This window comes from Astatotilapia calliptera, chromosome 12 (genome assembly GCF_900246225.1).
Source record: "Astatotilapia calliptera chromosome 12, fAstCal1.2, whole genome shotgun sequence".
NCBI lineage: Eukaryota > Metazoa > Chordata > Actinopteri > Cichliformes > Cichlidae > Astatotilapia > Astatotilapia calliptera.
In genome coordinates, this window is record NC_039313.1 from 16,843,803 (window position 1) to 16,865,366 (window position 21,564).

At 40.0% G+C, this 21,564-nt stretch overlaps 2 protein-coding genes across 5 annotated transcripts in view; both read right to left on the minus strand.

The window, feature by feature from the left end:
* Window positions 1–12,678, minus strand: part of vps13a (vacuolar protein sorting 13 homolog A) — a 46,108-nt gene extending 33,430 nt beyond the window's left edge. The window contains exons 1-28 of one of the 4 annotated variants that reach the window (XM_026187375.1): window positions 12,462–12,676; window positions 11,646–11,689; window positions 11,505–11,547; window positions 11,309–11,404; window positions 10,929–11,030; window positions 9,602–9,711; window positions 9,340–9,399; window positions 9,192–9,251; window positions 8,796–8,876; window positions 8,446–8,491; window positions 7,908–8,035; window positions 7,615–7,721; window positions 7,284–7,455; window positions 6,589–6,651; window positions 4,324–4,456; window positions 4,112–4,206; window positions 3,820–3,962; window positions 3,457–3,658; window positions 3,250–3,364; window positions 2,747–2,883; window positions 2,519–2,651; window positions 2,017–2,134; window positions 1,530–1,674; window positions 1,084–1,192; window positions 809–984; window positions 399–555; window positions 183–262; window positions 18–77 (exon numbers count right to left, since the gene is read on the minus strand). In XM_026187375.1, the coding sequence (XP_026043160.1) occupies window positions 18–77; window positions 183–262; window positions 399–555; window positions 809–984; window positions 1,084–1,192; window positions 1,530–1,674; window positions 2,017–2,134; window positions 2,519–2,651; window positions 2,747–2,883; window positions 3,250–3,364; window positions 3,457–3,658; window positions 3,820–3,962; window positions 4,112–4,206; window positions 4,324–4,456; window positions 6,589–6,651; window positions 7,284–7,455; window positions 7,615–7,721; window positions 7,908–8,035; window positions 8,446–8,491; window positions 8,796–8,876; window positions 9,192–9,251; window positions 9,340–9,399; window positions 9,602–9,711; window positions 10,929–11,030; window positions 11,309–11,404; window positions 11,505–11,547; window positions 11,646–11,689; window positions 12,462–12,561 (3,015 nt within the window). In that variant the 5' untranslated portion in view covers window positions 12,562–12,676. Of the gene's footprint in view, window positions 1–17; window positions 78–182; window positions 263–398; window positions 556–808; window positions 985–1,083; window positions 1,193–1,529; window positions 1,675–2,016; window positions 2,135–2,518; window positions 2,652–2,746; window positions 2,884–3,249; window positions 3,365–3,456; window positions 3,659–3,819; window positions 3,963–4,111; window positions 4,207–4,323; window positions 4,457–6,588; window positions 6,652–7,283; window positions 7,456–7,614; window positions 7,722–7,907; window positions 8,036–8,445; window positions 8,492–8,795; window positions 8,877–9,191; window positions 9,252–9,339; window positions 9,400–9,601; window positions 9,712–10,928; window positions 11,031–11,308; window positions 11,405–11,504; window positions 11,548–11,645; window positions 11,690–12,461 lie in introns of all 4 variants that reach the window. The other 3 variants (XM_026187373.1, XM_026187376.1, XM_026187377.1) reach the window with 3 other exon arrangements.
* Window positions 12,679–18,662: 5,984 nt separating this feature from the next.
* Window positions 18,663–20,183, minus strand: LOC113034224 (C2 calcium-dependent domain-containing protein 4C). The gene is made up of 2 exons (XM_026188623.1): window positions 20,149–20,183; window positions 18,663–20,030 (listed from the first exon to the last, which is right to left on the minus strand). Exon 2 carries the CDS (start codon window positions 19,979–19,981, stop codon window positions 18,752–18,754), a length of 1,230 nt encoding a protein of 409 aa, XP_026044408.1. The 5' UTR covers window positions 19,982–20,030; window positions 20,149–20,183; the 3' UTR covers window positions 18,663–18,751.
* Window positions 20,184–21,564: the final 1,381 nt, after the last annotated feature.

Genomic DNA, 21,564 nt, shown 5'->3' on the forward strand with positions numbered 1-21,564 from the left:
ATTAACATTTCCCTCACCTTGATGAGCTGCTCAGTGTTATTATATTGAGACTTGAAGTCGGGACCATTCTTGTCAGCCTAGAAAAATTCATCCAATCTTTAAAATTAAGGTGATTTTCCACAGTTTTAAAATATTTATAGAAAATATTCTGAAATGTTTTCACGTAACGTATCCCATATTACTTTGATATACTCCAGAGTGAGCAGGTCGACTTCTTTGTTGTCCAGTGTAGTGATCAGCTGTACTTGCTTGTCTTCAGAATCTGTGCAAGGAAAAAACAAAACATGCCTAATAAAAAATTAAGCAAAGACTGCCCTGATGATTTGCACATTTTTATTAGGATAACTGTAATCATCAAATGTTTAACAAAAATTAAGGCGTTGCTGGTATCTACTGACCCATGTATTCAGGACACTTGAGGCAGATCTCTCGCAAGTAGGTATTAGACGTCATGTCAAAGGTGCGCAGCTTCAGCTCAGTGCCCAGACCCTCTATATCTAAGTGGAGCACCGTAACCTCCATACTTCCAGACAAACGACAGAGCTGAACAGAAAACTGGACAAAGAAGACAGAGAGACGATGGAAAAATGGGAAAGATGATGATAAAGGTGGTCACAAAAATAAAAGGAGGTGGAGAAATTTAACTGAGGAATGCTAAAGAGAAAAGGCAGAGTTTGAATTTTCTTTTTCTTTTTATCTCACACAGAAATAACTAAAATGACTGATAACAAGGTTAAATAAAAATAATTCTTACAGAATTTAATAACTATGTTTAATTGTGCAGAAAGGGAAAAAAATATTTTTGTACCTCACTGATCTCAAATGTCATAAAGAAGTCAGTCATGTTCTTTTGTGCGTCTTCCTTGATGAGACTTTTTCTTTTGCTTGCATCGACATAGCGCAGCGGCATGGGATTGTCTGGAAAAAATGGTTTCTCCCCGATGGGAGAGCTGGGCGCATCATAGAACAGATCCTCCTCTGACCCTGGGATATAATTAAAAAATAAACACAATCTGTGGTAGGAATACACACAGGATTTTTAAAGATATTTAGCAGTAGGACCAAAACAAAACTGTGTCTTACCTAATGAGGTGATGCTGATGGTCTCACATGACTCAAAAATGAGAGAAGAGCGTTGATCAAAGTTCAGAGGTTTTCTGGGAGTGAGATGAGGGGTGAAAGACTGCCTAGGCTAAAAAAAAAAAAGAAAATAAATAAAAACAGTTGTATTAACAGTGTTAGTAATAAAATCTATCTTTACTTTTACTAGTCAGGCAATTCCACCTCAATATTCAACTATTTGTATATTCATTCAATGCAAAACCCTCAAGCCTTCAAATTTGAGATGTTTTTCTTTTGTTTGCTTGTTTTGCTTTTTTTTTTTTTTTTAAATTGGGGAAAAAATGAACCATCTCAGCTGAGGCTTCGTTCTCATTCATAGCAGCGATCATCATAATTCAGTTCACCCAACTGTTGCCAAATTTTAGTGAAATCCAGAGAGGACCATCTCCATAACCCTCTGATCTTACCTTTGGAGTTGATGATGGAGCATTGCCACGTGTAGCAGGTTTGCTTTCAGGCAGCGGGATACTGTCCACCAGCTCCAGAACACTTCGAAGTTTTACATCAGAAATACGAAGAGACAACAGAGGAAGCTCTCCAGACATCTTATATCTATAAAACACATACACAAAGATGCAAACAAAACTTACAACCTGGAACTTAAGCTTACGTAATACTCTTAGCTCTGGTCCTTACAAGATAAATATTTTAAGTTGTGTATCTGAACCCGCACTATATTTATGAATATTTACTAGTGTTAGAATCCGTCTTCAATACTGCACTTTTTTTTCCTGTCTTTTCTCTTTTCTTTTTTTTACAGTGAAACTTTTCAGGGGGGGGGGGGGGAAAGAAAAGTATTAATTTCTCCAAAGAAAAGGGTTAAGAGTAAGTTCAGATTTTCGTACAAAGATTTCATTTAACCATCAGTTGACTGTCAACCAGAAACATACTTACTTTGGCATGCGGGAGTCTTTGTTGATCATTGCCCTGCTAAAAACCACCTTTAGATCCACTGGCTCTAGGATGTGGAGGGGTGACTGTTTTTGTTTGCGGGCCTTTTTCCAGTTACCATCTATCACATAAAGATAAAGTTTTATTATTATTTATTTTTACTGAGTCCAAACAGAGGCAGAGTAAAAACAAGAAATATGTCTGTTGGATCAATGTGTAAGTTTAGCAATATCCCTTCCAGGACACAATACCTGAAATCAATGGAATATTTTTTTGCTAAGACATAGTAAAGCCATTAGAGCTACAAGTGCCAATCACTTTCATAAAGACATTTCCTCAATGCTGTCTGTATGACTTTTTTTGCTGTGTAAAACCTATCAATACAAACAAAGCCTAAGCTTAGTGATTTTTAAACAGTAGTTAGAATAAAAACAACACCTCATCAATCAACATTATGTGTATCAGTCAAAAATGTGTTACAACTGTGTTGTGTATGTGTGTGTACCTGGTTTGCTATAAAGAAACTGTAGGCTTTCAAGTTGTACATCAAAGCTATCGTAAGCTCTGGACATGATGTCCTCAATGTTGCTGGAACTCACACACAGCTGAGGTAGATGTTTCCTGCTTTGACTGGACATCTGTAAAACCACAGAAACATGAAGGCATATATTGGTAAGTTACCTTGGATTTCCAGCCTGCTGTCAATCTTTATTCACATTTGACACTTCCCCACCTTGAAATGACCAAGATCCAACAGCAAGATGTTCTGAGTGCCATTGTAAAAACCGGTCTGTGGAATGATCACGTAGGAGGCCATCAAGTTCACCTTCAGGTCGAGAACCTTCTGTGTTTCAATCACATACAGTAAACCTGAAATATAAAATGTTAATAGGTTATCAATAGTAGTTTTGTCTCCAAAGGTGGGTGAATCTTATTGTTGTGGGATTCATAAAATTAACTAAATGTGTGGTTTTGTTTAATGAACCCTGAGATTCTATTAATTTAAGTAATGTTTAAATGGCAAATTCACCTAAAAGTTCTAATAAGGAGAAAACTTCAATAATGAAAAAAAAAAACCTTGAAAAATCTTCCAAAGCCCTCAGGAAACAATCACTTTCAAGAACATAAACAGGAAGACTAAACAAGGAATGTAAACATTCGCCCATCAAAGACGTCCTTAGAGATCCTAGAAGATTAATCATGATAGCAGATATCTGCAGTTTATCTTAAACTCACCAGTGGCTGTGCGGTCTCTAAACTGCTCCAGTTTCATCAGGGTTGCATTCGTGAGCTCATCCAGCTGCATGTCATCAGGAGGCCTGAAGAACGCTGATATGCTGTTCACAGTTATCTACACAGACACACAGAGTCAAATATGTATATATGTACTGCTTTTGAGGGTTTTTATTTTTGCTGCTCATTCACACTCAGTGAACCACTCACAGCATCATAGATGATTTCCAAGGGTTGTGATTCTACGTGAAGCCGCTGGTTAGCGCTCTCGTCCAGGGGGTTGGTCTCAAACAGGATACAAAGCAGTGGGGTCCCTGCTCCTATGGCTGCCTTCCTTGATGAAAGGAGAATTGGTGGAGGTTGCTTATTGGTGAGGCCAGTGACCTCAAACAAAGTAAGCTTGGCTGTGATTCTGGGAAGAAAAGAAAAAAACAAAACAAACAACACACACACACACACACACACACACACACACACACACACACACAAGCTAGTGTTATCAAGTATCTACCCTTGTGGAGAAAAAAGACCAGCTACAAAGTTGTTATTTTGTTTTAGAAGGCTGGAACAAACTTGATGGCTTGTGCTCCAGGTCTCTGTGTGAGTGTGGAGTACAGCTCTCCCACAGTCAGCCTGATGATCTCGTTTTTGTCCTTGTCATCATTAATTGACACGGACAGTTTCTCCATGTGGAAGTTGACCTTCATGTTCTCAAACTTAAAGATATGACACAAAGAGTATAAAGATAAAGTAACAGAATACTTGTTTTTTTTTACAATTGTAATATTTGCTTCTGTGCGACAGATAACCAAGTGGAAGTGTATTATTAGTAATTGAGGGGGTGTCGTGGGGGAAAGTGACTCACATCCTTTGGCAGGTTGGGATTAGCAGCAGTCTCGCTGTATCCAATGGCAGTGTAGAGTTTGGCTTTCTCAGCAGGGGTTAACAGCTCATCAAACCCTGACACAGAGATGGTAAGAAGAATAAATGGAACGGACATAGGAGGAGTAAAAAAGCTAATATTACAGGCTGTTACTACAAAGACATTCCACATGTACATGTCTATCTGTAACCTACCTCCAGTCTTAACTTCTTTTCTTTCTGTATCAGGCTGTGCCCCCCAGTTCCACATCCAGCTGATCCAACCCTGAGACTCTTCTTCCTCCATCTTCATCCCAGGACGGTAAATACGCAGGCCTGCTTTACTTGCCTAAAGAAGGAGACGAAACAAAATGTCAAATGCTTCCCCCTTTTCACTTTTCTGAGGAAAGATGGCAAGGAAAAAAACCTGACCAGCCCACAAATGATCTGTTAGCATCATTTATCCCTCAGATGGAGGCCCAACCCATTTTCTAAAAAAGATTATTAAGGTAGTCGGTCCTGACATTTTAACTATTTTTAATAGTAGTCTCAGTTCTGGAGTAGTACCAACTGGATACAAGCACGCTGTAGTGCAGCCAATAAACCGAACCTTGATTCTTCTGTTCTTGCTAATTTTAGACCTGTTTCCAAGCTTCCGTTTCTGTCAAAAATTCTAGAAAGGATTGTATTTGAGCAGCTCCAAACCTTTCTAAATAGTCATAATATTTTTGAGAAGTTCCAGTCAGGCTTCAAAACCCACCACAGCACAGAAACTGCCCTCCTAAAAATACTTAATGATATTTTATTAATCACTGACTCAGGAGACCCAGCTGTGCTCCTGCTCTTAGACTTAACTGCAGCCTTTGATACTGTTGACCACAGCATTCTGCTCTCCCGTTTGGAGCAATGTGGTATCAAAGGTATCCCCTTGGAATGGTTTAGGTCGTACCTCTCCGAGAGGACTTTTTCCGTGAGCCTTGATGATTTTATTTCTTCCCCAGCTCCTTTTACTTGTGGTGTCCCGCAGGGTTCCGTATTAGGCCCAATTCTTTTTTCAATCTATATTTTGCCCCTAGGCCTGATCTTTAGGAAGCATAACATCTGCTTTCACTCTTATGCCGACGACACCCAGATTAATCTTCGGTTTAATAGAAACACCTCCACGCCCATGGAATCGCTAGTCAAATGTCTTGACGAAATTAAAACCTGAATGGCCTCAAATTTTCTTACCTTCAATGAGGATAAAACTGAGGTAATTATTTTTGGACCAAGCTGTAATTTCAATGCGCCAGATTTGGACTTATGTAACCTAACATGTGCTGTTAAAACGCATGTAAAAAACCTGGGGGTTTTCTTGGATAACAAACTTACATTTGAGAAACAAATTAATTCAGTTGTCCAGCGGTCCTTTTTTAAATTAAGGCTCCTATCCAAAGTGAGATCTTTTTTATCTTTTAAAAACTTGGAACGAGCAATTCATGCGTTTGTTTTATCTCAACTGGATTACTGCAATTCACTATATGTGGGTGTCAGTCAGTCCAGCTTGGCTCAGCTCCAACTTGTACAGAATGCTGCAACTCGCCTTTTGACTCGTGTGAAGAAACACCAACATATTACTCCGGTGCTTGCTTCCCTTCATTGGCTTCCAGTGCGTTTTAGAATTAAATTCAAAATCTTACTTTTGACTTATAAAGTGCTAAATGGCCAGGCACCGGACTATTTGTCTGACCTTTTGCAACTTTATACGCCCTCTAGAGCCCTTCGATCAAGTGATCATCTACTCCTTACCTTACATAAGTCTAGGATGGTTCAGAGGAGATCGGGCATTTGCGGTTGTGGCACCAAAAATGTGGAATGATCTACCTCTCCACATTAGAAAGGCCCCAACTGTTACTCTTTTTAAATCGCATCTTAAAACACATTTTTTTACTCTGGCTTTCGAAACTGTATGAGAGTTGCCAATTCTTTTATCCTAATTTTCTTTTAATTTTCTTACCTGTTGTTGTTGTTAATGTCATTGTTTAATTGTTATTTTGTACAGCATTTTGATCAACTCCCTGTTGTTATTAAATGTGCTTTATAAATAAATAAATGAAATGAAATATAAGAGAAATTGTGCAGAATATGTAAATTTACAGTTAACGGCACAGTGCTGCACCTTCTGGAACCATGGCAGCCTAATCCTCAACCCCCTACATTCCTTTGCTTACTGTATAATTATCGATTATGTGCCTAATTTGGCCTTTTGGCTTGCTGGAACAAACATACGCCAGCACCAAGTTGCTGAGAGGCACTGTACTGTGCATAGTTCCAATGAATCTCAAATTGTTGTCCTTTTTTATGGATTTGTGCAACAACTTGAGATCACAAGACAAAGCGCAAAATGTGATCCAGCCATTACAGTTTGATCAATTCATAAATCAGACACAAGGTGTCTAAGCTTATTGAAGTTCTCTCAGTTATGTGATACAAAAAGCTTACCTCCACTTCAGCCTGCTGTCTGGCCAAAGTGATGTTAAAAATATCCAAAGTCTTCTCGGGCTTCTAAGAATAAACACAAAAGAAATCGATTAGAGCTTTCACTAGATTCTATAATTACTACAGTTCTATTTTTGGGGAAATATGATACTAATAAAAATAGAGAAGAACTTGAGAACACATTTAATTTCAGATGTTAAATTCAATTATTTTCAAGTCTATCTCAAAAACTCAGCATCAAGCTCTAATGCACTTCAATCAGTCCCTGTAGGCTTGAATACTAGATATCTTTGTGAGCAATTATGGCTAGAAATATGACAGACATCACTTTAGAAAGCTACTGAGAAGTAATACTATTGTAATCAATTACTTCCATATTATATTAGCTTTACTTTTGACATAGGCCTTCAATTATGATCACTACAGTCAAGTAAAGCAACTTTCGCAAGCATTTGTCTTATAACAGTGACAACAGGTATGAAATGTATATTAAAACAGAATTACTGGTAATATTAGTATATCAAATTAAACTCAAAACTTTCACCTGTCTAAACTGTTTATATGCAGCAGGGAAATATAAAAAATTATAATAATTATAATAATTCAAATGTTTTAGTCTTAAGACAATAATGTGAAAACATAGACTAGAAAGGCAAACAGTCCCATAGTCTCCCCTGTTCAGTTTAGTTCCACCCCACCTCTAAGTCTTTGAGAACCTCATCGCTGGGTTTCTTGCTGGTGATCTTTGTCTTGTAGAGCTCTCTGTAGCTTTTTACCATCTGCCGGTGTCGGCGAATGTGTTGCCATGACCACATGTGGAGACCTGGCTTCACATCTATCTCCAAGACGCCTGTGATCACATACTTCCACCTGGAAATCAGGGAATCAATGTAACAATTTGTAATACTAAGTGGACCGAATGTAATGTGGTAAATGACATGTACATATGGGATCCAGTTTTTGAAAAAAGATTACAGAAACACAGGACAGAGGAAATGATGTGATAAATATGTGACAGTGTCTTCTGACCATGTTTTGGCGTTCTTGTGAACATGGACCTCGGGTCTGTACTTCCTGTATGGCAGATTACGTGACATCATATCCACTGAGCACAGCAGCTCCAAGATGCTAATGTACTGGAATAACAGGAAGTCAGCAATTACATCATCACAAAGTACTCTAGTGCAGTTATTATCTGACATTGTTTATGTAGTTTATCCTTAACAACCCTCTTTAGCTCTCTCTTTCTTATAATATTCTATTTTAATGAAACTTTAACACATACAAGTTTAAACATCTCTATCACACACACACACACACACCTGGGCTTTGTTGAGTTCAATTGCCACCTCTCTGAGATTGACCATCAGGTCCACTTTAGGGGAGGAGAAATCCACATCTGACCTGGGATTCATCCGCAGTTTTGCATCAGCTGAAATGGGGCGAAAAACTGTGGAACAGCAAAAGGAATTAAGATGATTTAAGAATTGCAAATGTGAGCATTAAGATCGATTCACTACCTTTTGTGCTGCACATTGCAAATTTGCATCTATCTATAAAGAACTTAAAAAACTTTACCAATGTTATCAGTTCAAAAATATGTAAGCTGTTGCCTTAAAGTGAAACTGAAAACAAAATCTGTTGAGATGTGCTGAAAATCTGGTCTCGTGACTCAGTGGTGGTGAATCAAACTCTGTGAATCACCCAGGGGGGGGGGGGGGGGGGGGGGGGGGGGGGGTTGGTGCTGCAGTGGCATTGCATATCATCACAAATCATTTCTTCATCACTTTCTGTCTGCAAAATTCTTCATAGACGTTATGTAATGTGCTTTGAACTTAGTTCCACAAGAATGACACTCACTGAAGTCGTGAGAGGAGTGGACGTCCATGCTGCTCTGGAGATGTTGCTGTAAGAACGCAGAGGAAGTGAAGATTTATTTACATACTGTTTTTTTGCTTTGCTAATTTCTTGGCCTCCTAACATATTTGATTTCTTTTTTGTTTTGATTTAACTATAATGTATGGAAGAAACCCACTACTATATCATGTGTATGACATAGTGCTAAATGAAACACCTTTACATAACTCCTGTGTAACCGAAGATCTGTGCCCTGTGTGATCACAACATAACACTAGCATTGTGTCTTCCAGGAAAATAGGAGATGGCTAATTCCAAGTACATATTAATACGTTAATAATACAGTGACTCACCAGGGCCCGATCTGAAGTGTGACTGGAGAAAAGTACTGAGTTAACATTCCAGTAGGCAAACAGGTTATCTAGTTGTACCAGCTGAGAAAACAAGAAAGATAAAGCAATTAGTGATGAAGCTGTTTGCGATTACAAGAAAAAAAGCTGACAGTGTTTGACAAGGACTTCTTAAAGTTTTGCTTATGCTCCAAAATTATGAGGAAATAACACTGCTGAAAGAAAAATCAATGAAGTTTTCCAAGAGTTAGTCTTTAACTTCAGAAAACTACTTTAAAGCCAAAAACAAATGCTATTAAACGTGTATGTGGTATTTTTTTATTAAAAACACCTACCTACCTTCCATACCACCTGTACAGTGGTGGTAAACAAGGTCGATAACATGGTTGGATTTCTTACCTTGAAGAAAAACTTGGACTTCTCATCTAAAAGACTGGGTCTCCACTTCGCGTCAGCTGTCTGTACGGTCAAACAAGCAGTGAGGTTCATTAAAAGCTTAATATCTAAATGTAAAATAGCATATAATTTGACAGGAAAGACACATCACCTGAAGGCTGAGGTTTTTCAGTGACACTCCAAATGACAAAGGGCAGTTTGGATTTGTTACCTGTCATTAACAAAAAAAAGGAGGAAAATAAAGAGCTAAGCCTTATGGTGTGGTTAAGACAAAAAATAAAATAAAATCAGTTCTTCTATTGTAAAGTGCTCTAGAAACAGTGTTTAGTTCATTTAAAGTGGAAACATGTATAAACTTGAAGGACCATAGATAAAATTGTACATTATTATGGTAACTCAGCTTGAATACTCACATGATCTTCATAGCGCACGTGGATGTTAGAGATCTTGACTTGCAGGTTTTTAATGACCTGAGTGACAAGCTTTTCCGTAAAAGTGTCCTGTTTCTCAAGCTTGGGATTCTCTGTAAAATGCAAACGATTTAGGTTTTGAGGCTCCAGCAGGTCCCAAAAATTCCTGAAGATTTTCTCTAAAGGACCTTCGATACACATTCACTGTGTATTTCTGTATAATTGGAATGACATTCAGCTGGCCTTAGCTCTCATGACTGCCTGATGAACTTTACAGATAACTAAATTTTACTTTCAATATTTTAATGATTATTTCTGACCTTTCCTTTTTTAGCATGTACGCAAATATTAGCTTACATAAGAATGTCAGTGAATCACATTGCTGTTAATAAAGCTGCATCTCAAAACGTTTTAAAAAAGAAAAAAAAAATAGTACACATTTTTATTTAAATTTAGAAATACAATACAAACCTACACTGTATTTTCACCTACATGCTGTAAATGGCAAATTTACAGCAGAAATTAAGATACAACACTTTTCACCTTGAAAGAGGACATAGTGCTATAAAAAGAATAGCTTGTAGATAGGCAGATACTTGTGGTGAGGAGTTTACACACTCATCATAGGCATGGAATGAATGCCATTTCTTTTTAAACTCATCAAATATGTATGTTGTACAAATTTGGAAAAATACCAGTTCAAAGACATAATTAAGAGCCCAAATATACCCTGATATTCATGTCCAAGATGAGTGGTCAATTATTAAGTCAATTATCAAGGATAGATTTTTTCTAGCTAATGGCAAATGTATATTGTTGAAATGACAAAACCAGGCTGTCCCAAAATACAGCAACACAGCAGTCTACCACTACAAGGAAAGACAACTGCTGAAGTGGTGTGATACTCAAGTGCTAAACCACACATAACAGAAAAAGGGTGAAAAACGCTGGCTGCACAGGAACTCGCAGCCATACAAACCATGACCATATGACATTAAATCTGTGTGTGTGACTATACGACATATTTTATAAATTTTGATATTGCTTGTTTGTCTATGCAAAGTCAACACCAAATGTTCTACTGCCCACTGGCTCACGCACTGGAGCGCATGACTTATGTTTACACAGCCAGAGAGCAGCAGATGAGAGCCAACAGGAAATATCAACATTTGGAGTTTTTTCTCTAAGAACCTGTTGACCATGACAAAGGCTGTTTTCATACAAAACCTACAGGAAACACTGCCATACAAACAGATACACACTGAGGAGCTTTTCTATAGTAACGTGTTTACAAAAAACCTTAAAAAATAAAATAAAGATGCACCCTGACCTTGCTCAGCAGCCTTCAGCTTTGTCTGCTCTATCCGCTGTAGTTCCCTCTGGCGAGCCTCCTGAAACTGCTTCTCCTCCTTTTCTGCATCATACTTTATGCCTGAAAGAAATAGCACCAGAAAAAATGTGCATCTTTCTGTATTATTATATTTGATAAATACTTTTACTTTAATAGAATTAAATTATTTTAATGTATTTTTGAATCTTTAAAACATATTAACACAAGTGGCTTACTCAGCTTACCAAAGGTGTCCAACAATATTCAGCTACTGTGTGTCTACTAAATGTGGTTTTTCATTCATTTTATACACTGCAATGCCTACTGTGAATACTTGGATCAAATTTGTTTATTTTGATGCACATATTAAATCATCTTACTTGCTGTGGGAACTATAAGCAGGTAGACACCATCCAACGTGGCCTCCACGGATTGTGTGTATAGGTTCTTCCATGGTATCTTCAGTTGGAGACGCCCTAATCACAAAAACACCCAAGTAAGAAAAGGTTCTTCTGTACAAAGGTACTAAACTAAACAATTATGGTCAGTATGAGCCAGAGTAAGAGTAAGTCTTACCTATATGACCAGCCTTCACTTTAAAAGGAATATCAAGTTGGCTCTGCAACAAAGCACAATGAATAATAAATAAACACATATCTGTGAATGCCAGGATGTAATAACTAATGCTGTTTACTCACACACTTAACTGCAACTTACCAAGGCATTTTCCTTTATTTCAAGATTATTAAGCACAGCATCACCTAGAGGGCCAGGAAAACGTTGTTACTATGGTAACAGCATTATGGCTTACCATTTGGGTAAAGTGTAGCTCATATAGAAACTCCATCTAATTAAAGAGGTTTCAGGACTTTTGACTTAATGCAACTCGCACCATAGAGCTCCAATAATTCAAATCAATCGTAACACATTATTCATAGACATACTACTCATGTAAAACAGTCTATGAAAGACAACTCGTTTTTATACATTTGTTGATTAGAGAAGCTGGTATTAAGATAAAGTTTGGTAAAACAAAGTACTTAATGGTTTGACTTAGTTACTAGTTTTAAAAATTGATCCAGGTTCAGCGGCTAAAGCCAATTTTCAAATACTCATATTTGTGTACAGTGCCAAAGATTTCTTGGAACGAGTGGGTACTTAGTATGAAGCACAGTACCGAGTCATAACCTGGCTGTGTAAAAGGGTGTGACCTCGAAATGCATGATTCCCAGACGCTCGTATGCATGCAGTGCTCAAACAGACTTGCGGGAGCAAATAAGATAATAAAAAAAAAAAGATGACTGGAACAGTCGGAAATAACGCTGTGTTTCAATATATCTCGATGTCAACATTTGACTGCACTGTCTCGTTCACGGTGAACAGTTTAAACTGGTTTGGGGACGCGTAAAGTGACACTAACAGCTTCCTCAGCTGTTAGTGTCATACGCCTGGTGGCTAGCGTACGTTAGCATTTAGCTAGCTAGCTTAGAGAGCGAGCTAACCAAGTAAAATGACAAACACAAGTTCAGTTACCTCCCCATATGCCGAGCTTTAGCTGCGAGCTGTCAAGGTTGACAACGTAGTCCCCTAAAAATCGGTTGAGGACATCTACAACCACGCTTTCGAAGACCATTGTGGCGTTTCTCTCATCTGCCTATCACCATGTTTACATCCCGACGAGGACTCGTTCAGGTTCAGCGTCAGATTAGGACGTCTTCCGGGGGTGGGCGGTGCTTGACGTCACCTGTAAAAGCTACTTCAGGAAACAGTACTAAGAAATGTCAAAGCCGTTATTTAATGGGATAATAATAAACTACACCCATACTTGGGAAATTGGCTATGAGTAGCGTAGTCACTGCCCTGAGCTGCACAGCACAGTTGTCTTACACCTAGAAGGTCCTGGAGTCTGAATCCAACCCTTGCTGGGGCCTTTCCATGGGATGCTTAGAGGTTTTTTCCAGGTATTTAGGCTTCCTTACACAATTCAAAGACATACACGGGATGAGGTTAATGCGTGTGCCTGAAATGGTTCTAATAAGTGTAAATGTGAGTGTAAATGGTTGTCTGTCTGTGTTAGCCTTGAAACAAAGTAGCAACCTGTGTAGGGTTTACCACTTGCAACCCTGATTTGGATAAGCGCAAGACAGTGGATGAATGGAAGGATGGATTACATCACACCCATTACATCTTCTTGCCTACGTTCTGCTACACAGACAGACTCCTCTACAAGAACAAAGCACCTAGCTCTAAAATTAACCTGTTAACCTGACCTAGGCACATCAGAGGATCATCCCAGCACACCAGAATAATTACATATAATGTCATTATTTTGATAATTGAAAAGTTTAAATGTGTCCAAACTCCTCTGTGCTTATACAACTATAATACCATTACCTTAGTTGTGTAGTCATGATAGTAGTGTGTTTAAAAGCATTAAAATCCACCGAAACATATATGCTAGATTTTAAGAAAGAGTGTCAGTGTGATATTTTGAAACGCTATGTCATAAGCCTGAAATTCCCTGGCTTCCTCAAAATGGTTCACTTATCTCACAGTCTCGCTGACTCCAACATGCAACAAAGTCTAATGCTGTTTCATGTAGGTGTTGTTGAGCTTTTGGATAAAACTGATATCACTCCAAATGAAGGCTTGCAATAACATTTAGTTGCTATTATATGAGCTCAGGCAACTGCTGCTTCAGTCTTTATGGCTGTTTTTGAAATTATGGATCATGAGTTTCACAGTATTAACTTGTATTGAGTAATTTCAATAGATATTGACAAACAACCTTTATTTGTCACATACACAATCATACAGAGTACAACATGTAGTGAAATGCTTGTGTCCGCGCTGCAGACAGGCTGCAGACGTGCCACTCCAGGGCTTGGTTTTAGCATGGGGGATCTAGCCATACTACTCATGTTACTGGATACAAGAACTTGCGACTCCCACTGCAAAGGTGTGTAGTCTTACCACTACACTATCCAGCTCCCACACATATTGTTATGGTTTTGAGTGGTTCTGGACTTTATGATGTACTCTTGAGTATCAGAGGTGTATTATATTCGGGTTCTATATGTAAATCTTTGTTTACGGTATTTCCTAGTGCTTCTGAGTTTTATTGTCTATGTTTCTTAGATTTTAGTCTTTCTTTAGATTCTGCTAGCCCACTAGATTCTGTGATACATATACGTTCCCCCAGTCGTGTCCTCGTATCTGTCAACTCTGTCTGTGCTCTGTCTCTGTCTGGTCTCCCCATTTAGTTGTGTCAAGTTATTCTTGTCTCCCCTGGTCAGTCATGTTTCTGTGTCTGTTTAGCCTTTTGTCTGTATCAAGCTCACATGTCCGTGTCTCTGCCTCAGCGTTATGTTTCCTGTTCTGAATGGTAAATGGTAAATAGCCTGTATTTATATTGCGCTTTACTAGTCCTTAAGGACCCCAAAGCGCTTTACATATCCAGTCATCCACCCATTCACACACTGGTGATGGCAAGCTACATTGTAGCCATAGCCACCCTGGGGCGCACTGACAGAGGCGAGGCTGGCGCCACCGGGCCCTCTGACCACCACCAGTAGGCAACGGGTGAAGTGTCTTGCCCAAGGACACAACGACCGAGACTGTCCAAGCCGGGGCTCGAACCGGCAACCTTCCGATTACAAGGCGAACTCCCAACTCTTGAGCCACGATCGCCATGATGCCCACGATGTCTCTCATCTTGTGTGCATTATGTTGAGTTTTGCTTCCTGCTGTCTCAGTCAGTTTCTGTTTGGCTCTGTTCCCCATGTGTCTCCGCTGTGTCTCGTTACCTCATTATTTAATATCTACATTTTCCCATCTTGCTGTGTGCTCTCTTGTTATGTGTTTCCTTGTAGCCAGACTTTCCTAGTTCCTTTAGTTTTATATTTTGTATCATTCACGCTCGTAAGATTATAGAAGTAAATCTGACTTTTTAAGTTAAGTTTCCACGTTTCTAAGTTCTTTTTTTAAGGTCAAGGGTCATATTTTTTTGGCTTTACGAATGTGAAATTGTAATAAATGAATAAAAGAAATCACTTTTGGAATCAAATTGAATCACTTAACTGATTTATTCAGGTAATTTAATTGTGTCAGCAGAAGAAACATTAGTACGAGGAAGACTGGGACTGAGACTGGTTTTATGTGGTCTGATTTGTATCCTCTAAGATTTCTAACTGCTGAGTTCAAAGTTCTGGGCACAAGTCATATTTACAAACCTCTACAGTTCAGACTTCATCACTCAGTACAGTGTTTAATATAAATGGCATAACAGGGCCGTACAATAGAGTAGCATGACAGAGATAAACAGAAGAGAGCGTATTTGGATATGGTTCAGCAGAGAAACAGAAGAGTTGACAGTTTTATGCTGAACATTACCAAACAGCTGCCTATTTGTACATCTTAAACAGCAACATTAACATTCAGTGCAGGCACATATTGTGACCATCTGATGAAAGTACAGTAAGTGTGCTCTAAACTCAAAGCTCTGCTGAGAGAAATATCTGCTTAACAGCTAAATGCCTTACTATGCTCAAGAGCTCATTGCTAACTAACATATTTGCTCACTGGTTGTCTCCCTTTTCAACATTTTCCTTTTTACACATTTTAATAGGTTTTTGGGGTTTTTTGGGGGTTTTTTTGCCTGTCCCGTTTGGATCTTTAGCCATCAGAATTGTTGTCTGAAGGCCAAGAAAGATGCCAAGTGGATTTACTTTACCAAGTGGATCATCATGGCCTTGCCATATTGGTCCATTTGATTGACCTTTATTATAATTATGTATTTATTTTATTTTCAATTTTTAAAGATGGGACAGACATGACTGGGGAATAGGACAGGGAGAAAGAATGAAAGAAAGAGAGGGAGCGAAAGAAAAATAGAGGGGAGAAGAGATGGTGAGAAAGGGGGGAAGAAAAAACAAACAAACAAAACACCTGGATCACCTGTATGGAGATAAAAAAAAAACAGAAGATAAAACAAACAACAAAGAGCAACATAATAAAACCAACACCATCACAATAAACTAGCTAATAGTAGATAAATTCAAATTCAAATTTTATTTGTCACGTACACAGTCATACACAGTACGATATGTAGTGAAATGCTTGGACAACTGCTCGTGACCTAAAGAAAACAAAAAAGGAAAAGGCTATGAATAAGATAGGAAATAAATATGAAAAATTAAAAAGGGTAAATTTAACTAAGAAGGAATAAAATATAAATTAAGGTTAAAAATGAAATAACTGTACAACACAAATTAGAATGAAGGGTAAATTTAACTGGGAAGGAATAAGATAAAATATATAAATTAAAGTTGAAAATAAAATAACTGTACAACAAAATAGACAATATAGAACTATATAAGAATGTATGAAGAAATCTAAATATAAATAAATATATACACAATAACAGCAGCTGTACAAGTATTAACCGGAAATTAAGAATATAGTGACCAGTGTTGTGCAAAAAAACAATGTGTGCAAAAACAATGTCCAGAATGTCCAGTGTGTGTAAGAACTGTATGTGTGGGTCAGTACTGTGTGGTGGTGTGATTGAGAGACCGTATTGCCTGCGGGAAGAAGCTCCTCCTCAGTCTCTCTGTGTTGGTCTTCAGGGAGCGGAATCGCTTTCCTGACCTCAACAGAGAGAACAGTCTGTTGTTGGGATGGCTGAGGTCCTTCACGATCTTCCTGGCCTTGGTCCAGCACCGCCTGCTGTAGATTGAGTGCAGGTCAGGGAGCTCGGTGCGGATGGTGCGCTCAGCTGACCGCACAACCCTCTGTAGAGCTCGTCTGTCCTGCATGGTGCTGTTCCCGAACCAGGTTAAGATGTTTCCCGTCAGGATGCTCTCTATGGTGCACGAGTAAAAGTTCCTGAGCACCTTGGAGGGCAGTTGGAAGTCTCTCAAGCGTCTGAGGTGGTAGAGACGCTGTCGGGCCTTTTTCACCACGGTGTTGATGTGACAGGACCATGACAGGTCCTGCGTGATGTGAACTCCGAGGTATTTGAAGCTGTCCACTCTCTCCACTGGGCACTCGTTGATGACGGGGGTCTGGTAGTTCCTCTCCTGCTTAGTGCTGAAGTCCACTATCAGCTCCTTTGTCTTACTGACGTTTAGAAGGAGGTTGTTCCTCTGGCACCAGTTCTCCAGATTCCTAATCTCCTTCAGGTAGGCCGTCTCGTTGTTATCAGAGATCAGGCCCACCACGACGGTGTCGTCAGCAAACTTGATGATGGTGGTGGAGCTGGTAGTGGCCACACAGTCATATGTGTACAAAGAGTACAGCAGGGGGCTCAGAACACACCCCTGGGGGGCGCCAGTGCTGAGAGTGGTGGAGGCTGAGACATGTCCGCCCATCCTTACTGCCTGTGGTCTGCCAGTTAGGAAGTTGGAGATCCACTGACACATAGATGAGCTGAGTCCCAGATGCTCCAGCTTGGTGGTGAGTGTGGAGGGAATTATGGTATTAAATGCAGAGCTGTAGTCTATGAAGAGCATTTTAACATAATTCCCCCTTCTAGTGTCCAAGTGAGTGAGTGATGTGTGGAGGAGATGAGAGATGGCATCGTCTGTGGAACGATTTGGACGGTAAGCAAACTGTAGTGGGTCCAGTGTGTCTGGTAGTGAAGAAATGATGAAGTCTCTGACCAGGCGTTCAAAGCACTTCATCACTACTGAGGTGAGGGCTACAGGGCGATAGTCATTGAGAGAAGCAGGGTGGGGTTTCTTCGGGACAGGAACAATGATGGACTCTTTGAAGCATGTGGGGATCACCGACTGAGATAGAGAGATGTTGAATATCTCAGTGAACACAGGAGCTAGCTGGTATGCGCAGTCTCTTAGGATACGACCTGGGATGCCGTCTGGTCCTGCTGCTTTCCTGGTGTTCACTCTTTTGAAGGCTCTCCTTACTTCATGCTCGGAGATGACGAGCACGTTTCCGGTGCTGGCAGTAGCTTCCTGTCTGCAGCCGTTAGGCTGCAGCTAACACTAGCATTGTTGGAGACCTTAGCTGCAGCCTCGAAGCGAGCATAGAAAGTGTTCAGCTCGTCTGCCAGAGTCACGGCCATGTTCGTCATACCGGTTGTTGGTGCTTTATAGTCCGTTATTGTCCTTAGTCCCCGCCACAGGCTCCTAGAGTCACTCTGTTGGAGTTGTGACTCTAGTTTCCTCCCGTAGCGCTGCTTCGCCTCTTTCACCGCCCTCCGCACGTTATATGACACGGCTTTGTACGGGTCCATGTCCCCCGTTGTGAGTCCCGTGTTGTAGGCAGCGGTGCGGGATCTCAGAGCGTCGCGGATGGTTTTATCCACCCACGGCTTCTGGTTGGGAAACGTTGTGATAGACAGTAGATACTAAATATTACATGTTACTGTTTTTTTTGTTTTTGTTTTTTAATTTCACCTGTTGAGAATTAAAAAAGAAAACAAGCAGAAGAAAACGAGAGCAATAGAATAAACAACATCACGATGATATATGGGAATATAACAGTAAATACTAAATATTAAACATTATTGCACTGCACGTTGGATCGACAGCGCACAGTGTGCTTTGAGGTAGGAGCCAAAAAGGGTGTCGTTTGTGTGTGTGTGAGCACCCGTGTGTACACCTGTGAGCATGAACGCGCTTGTTTTTAAAAGGTTCCTTCATGTAATGATCTGCTAGAGGACGTCCTCCAGGGCATGAAGCAGGTATGGAGGAGATCAACATTTTAATAGTTTTAAGACATCATAATTTTATCACATGTAATATACAACACATGCAGTTTTCATACTGTGATACAAAAAACTATTTTTCTGCCTGTTTATTTCAAATAAGCAGCTGAGACAGAGGTTTGGTGATCACTCCCATCACTTTCCCCCTTCTCAGAGTTCCAGCTGCAGCTTTATGCACTACTTTCAACCTAAGCTGCATTTCCATTAGATCTTTCTGACTCAGCTCTGTGAAGTAGAAATCTTCATTGAAAACTGGACTCCGGCAGTTCCTGATGGTGGCACTCTCCTGCTGTTGCAGCTTCCCGGGAGTCAGACACAGACTCACTGCACAGTTCAGTGTCTGTCGGTCAGTATCACTCCACAGGCCTTCCACAGACACCACACGTACTCGGACTGTGGATAAGGATGACGACGACCTGTCGGAGAATTTGGTGTGCTCAGCGGAAAGGCGCACTCTGCCATGGCCCTGCAATGGGAGGACATGCTCCCGCTGAAGTCTTTCCTGGCACTGCAGAGCATCCATCGGGAGGAGGGCTGGTGGAGTTAGGTTGGCTGAGTTTTCCTCTAAGCTTGATGGGCTGCTGAGTGAGGCTGTTAAATCCCCTCTCTTCCACTTCCTCCTGCCCGTCTTACTGTCAATTAATGAAGGGCAAGATACTGTACCTTTAAGGCGGCCACTGCTTGATGAGACATAAAGGGAGGATTTGACACAATAAGGTGAACTGAGGGGAGAGGAGTCACTGGAAGAAGGTGTCTCGCTTTCTGTCTCAGACATACTCTTGCATAAAAACACCGGAAGGAATCCAGATAAAGTTTTCTTGGGAAGATTAGTCTCTTTTGCCAGTCTTGGTGCTGCAGTAGGCATATTTCTATCAAGCAGGTAAACAGGGCGTTTTGAGTGGAACAAAGACTCTTTCCTCCGAGTGTTGGGGCTCTCATAAATTCCACCCAGGCCGTAGCTCTCTGCAGAGAATGGCAAAGGCTTCTTTGTAGCTTTCCAGGCCATTGATGTGTCACCATTTTTTGTCTTCACATCCTTTGTCTTTACATGCGTATCTGAAATCTGCCTACTCTTAGGAATTTGGTTCTGACCGAATACAAACAGTGGCTTTTCCTCAGCTTCTAGCAGTGGGCTTTGCCTGCGAAGCCGTGGAGGCAGACAGAACTCTGGGATCATGTCTGGGGTTAGGACATTGTTGTGCAGATTCCTTGAGAGGCTAGCCTTTGAAGGGAAAAGTGTATCCTCCTCATTCTTTCCAATGTAACGACTCAACTCCTGAGGAAGGCTCTCCATGCTCTCCCTGATCTTCTCAAGGACCCACATGGCTGTTTAATGTTGATTTAAGGATTTGAATGTAGTTCCCTTTCCCCACCTTTGGTGACAAGAGTAAAGTATTATTTAATCCAATATAGAAATCTTGGAACAGAATAGCACACTTTTCAGAAATAAAACAGTTTTGCCAAATGGTGAAATAATTTTTTTCTTCTTACCTTTGGGGTTGTGATGTGTCTTTGTCCAGAGAGAGACCTGCCTGTGTGTGTGACACATGTGTCAGTGAGGTTTTAAAGGTAAGGGTGAGGCTCTGTCTGACTGATCTGACGCCTCCGCCTGGATTAAGCAACATTTCCTAAGCAGACATACACAAGAGTACACGTAACAAACACAGAGTGATGAGTGTTTCTGGGTGGGTGGCAAATCAGAGTGATGTGTTTAGTTGTGCTGGAATGGTGCGATGTCAGCTTGGCATCGAGTTGAGACAAATTACATCATTACTCTAATGTCCATGTTTTAAACAATAAAAGAAGAATGGTTACAGTCAACAAAGACACACCCTGCTCTAAATTACACATGAACCTACAAGCAAACATGTGAAGTGCAAATTTAAAATATACAGAAAATGCTCCTGCCCTGTCTTTGTGGTTTTAAATTGATCCAGATTTGCTACAAATTTTAATGGATTCTTAATTTGCTCATGCTCCACTTGTCCACTCGTGGATTAAGTTTTGTAAAGGTCAGCTTGGAAGTCTTTTTGTGATTTTCCAAAAAAACAAAAAAACAAAAATCCAAACCAGCCCACTGACAGAATGCTGAGACCACGTATCTCTGCCTCTGCCTCAAATGGATGACATTAAATACATCCGATAACTGCATGTAAACATGTAAGACATCTTGAACACTCGGAATATTGATTAAAAGATGTCCCAAAACATAATGTATTAGTCATAAAGTGCTGAAGAGAATGATGTTCATGTGATTAAAACACATGATTGATCACTGAAACGTGCTATTTTGATCATAATGACGTAAGCATAATCGACTTTTCACAGAGAGCTGCCCTCTTGTTCAAAGCAGTTCAAAGACAGGAGCCACCACCTCAAAGGTCCTCTGACCTTTAAACAGCTGGTAATGCAGACACACAACTGACCTAAAGTCTAGACAGGCTTCAGTCTCTATGTGTTGTCATGAAGGTGAAACTTAACTATATAAATATGGATGATGATACCATTGTGTTCCGATCTGAATTTTAATGCTACATGCCAAATCAGCTCAAGATGAATTCATTCCTCATTTGATTCTATTCAGACATTTCCAGGATTTAAATGACCTGCTTCCTACATTTTTAGTATCACATTCTTACACAATGAAACCAAAAACCAGATTTTCATTGACTAACACACTTTGTCTTGTCCATGTGCTTTTGTCACTTTCTGCCCGATGGTTAACATCGAGATTGTAATTAAATTTTTCTCCCGTTCCAGATAACAAGCACCAGATTTCCATTACCAAGCATTAATCTAGATTATATTGTTTCCTGGCTCGTAATTCTGCCCGGAGACAAGACAGTAACACGAGTCATGAGGAACGTGGTGAGTTTCAACTCTGAAATAGCACATTGGAGATCTAAA

Coding starts and splice junctions, on each gene's coding strand:
- LOC113034224 (XM_026188623.1), bottom strand. CDS start 19,981: ATGTGGGTCCTTGAGAAGATCAGGGAGAGCATGGAGAGCCTTCCTCAG.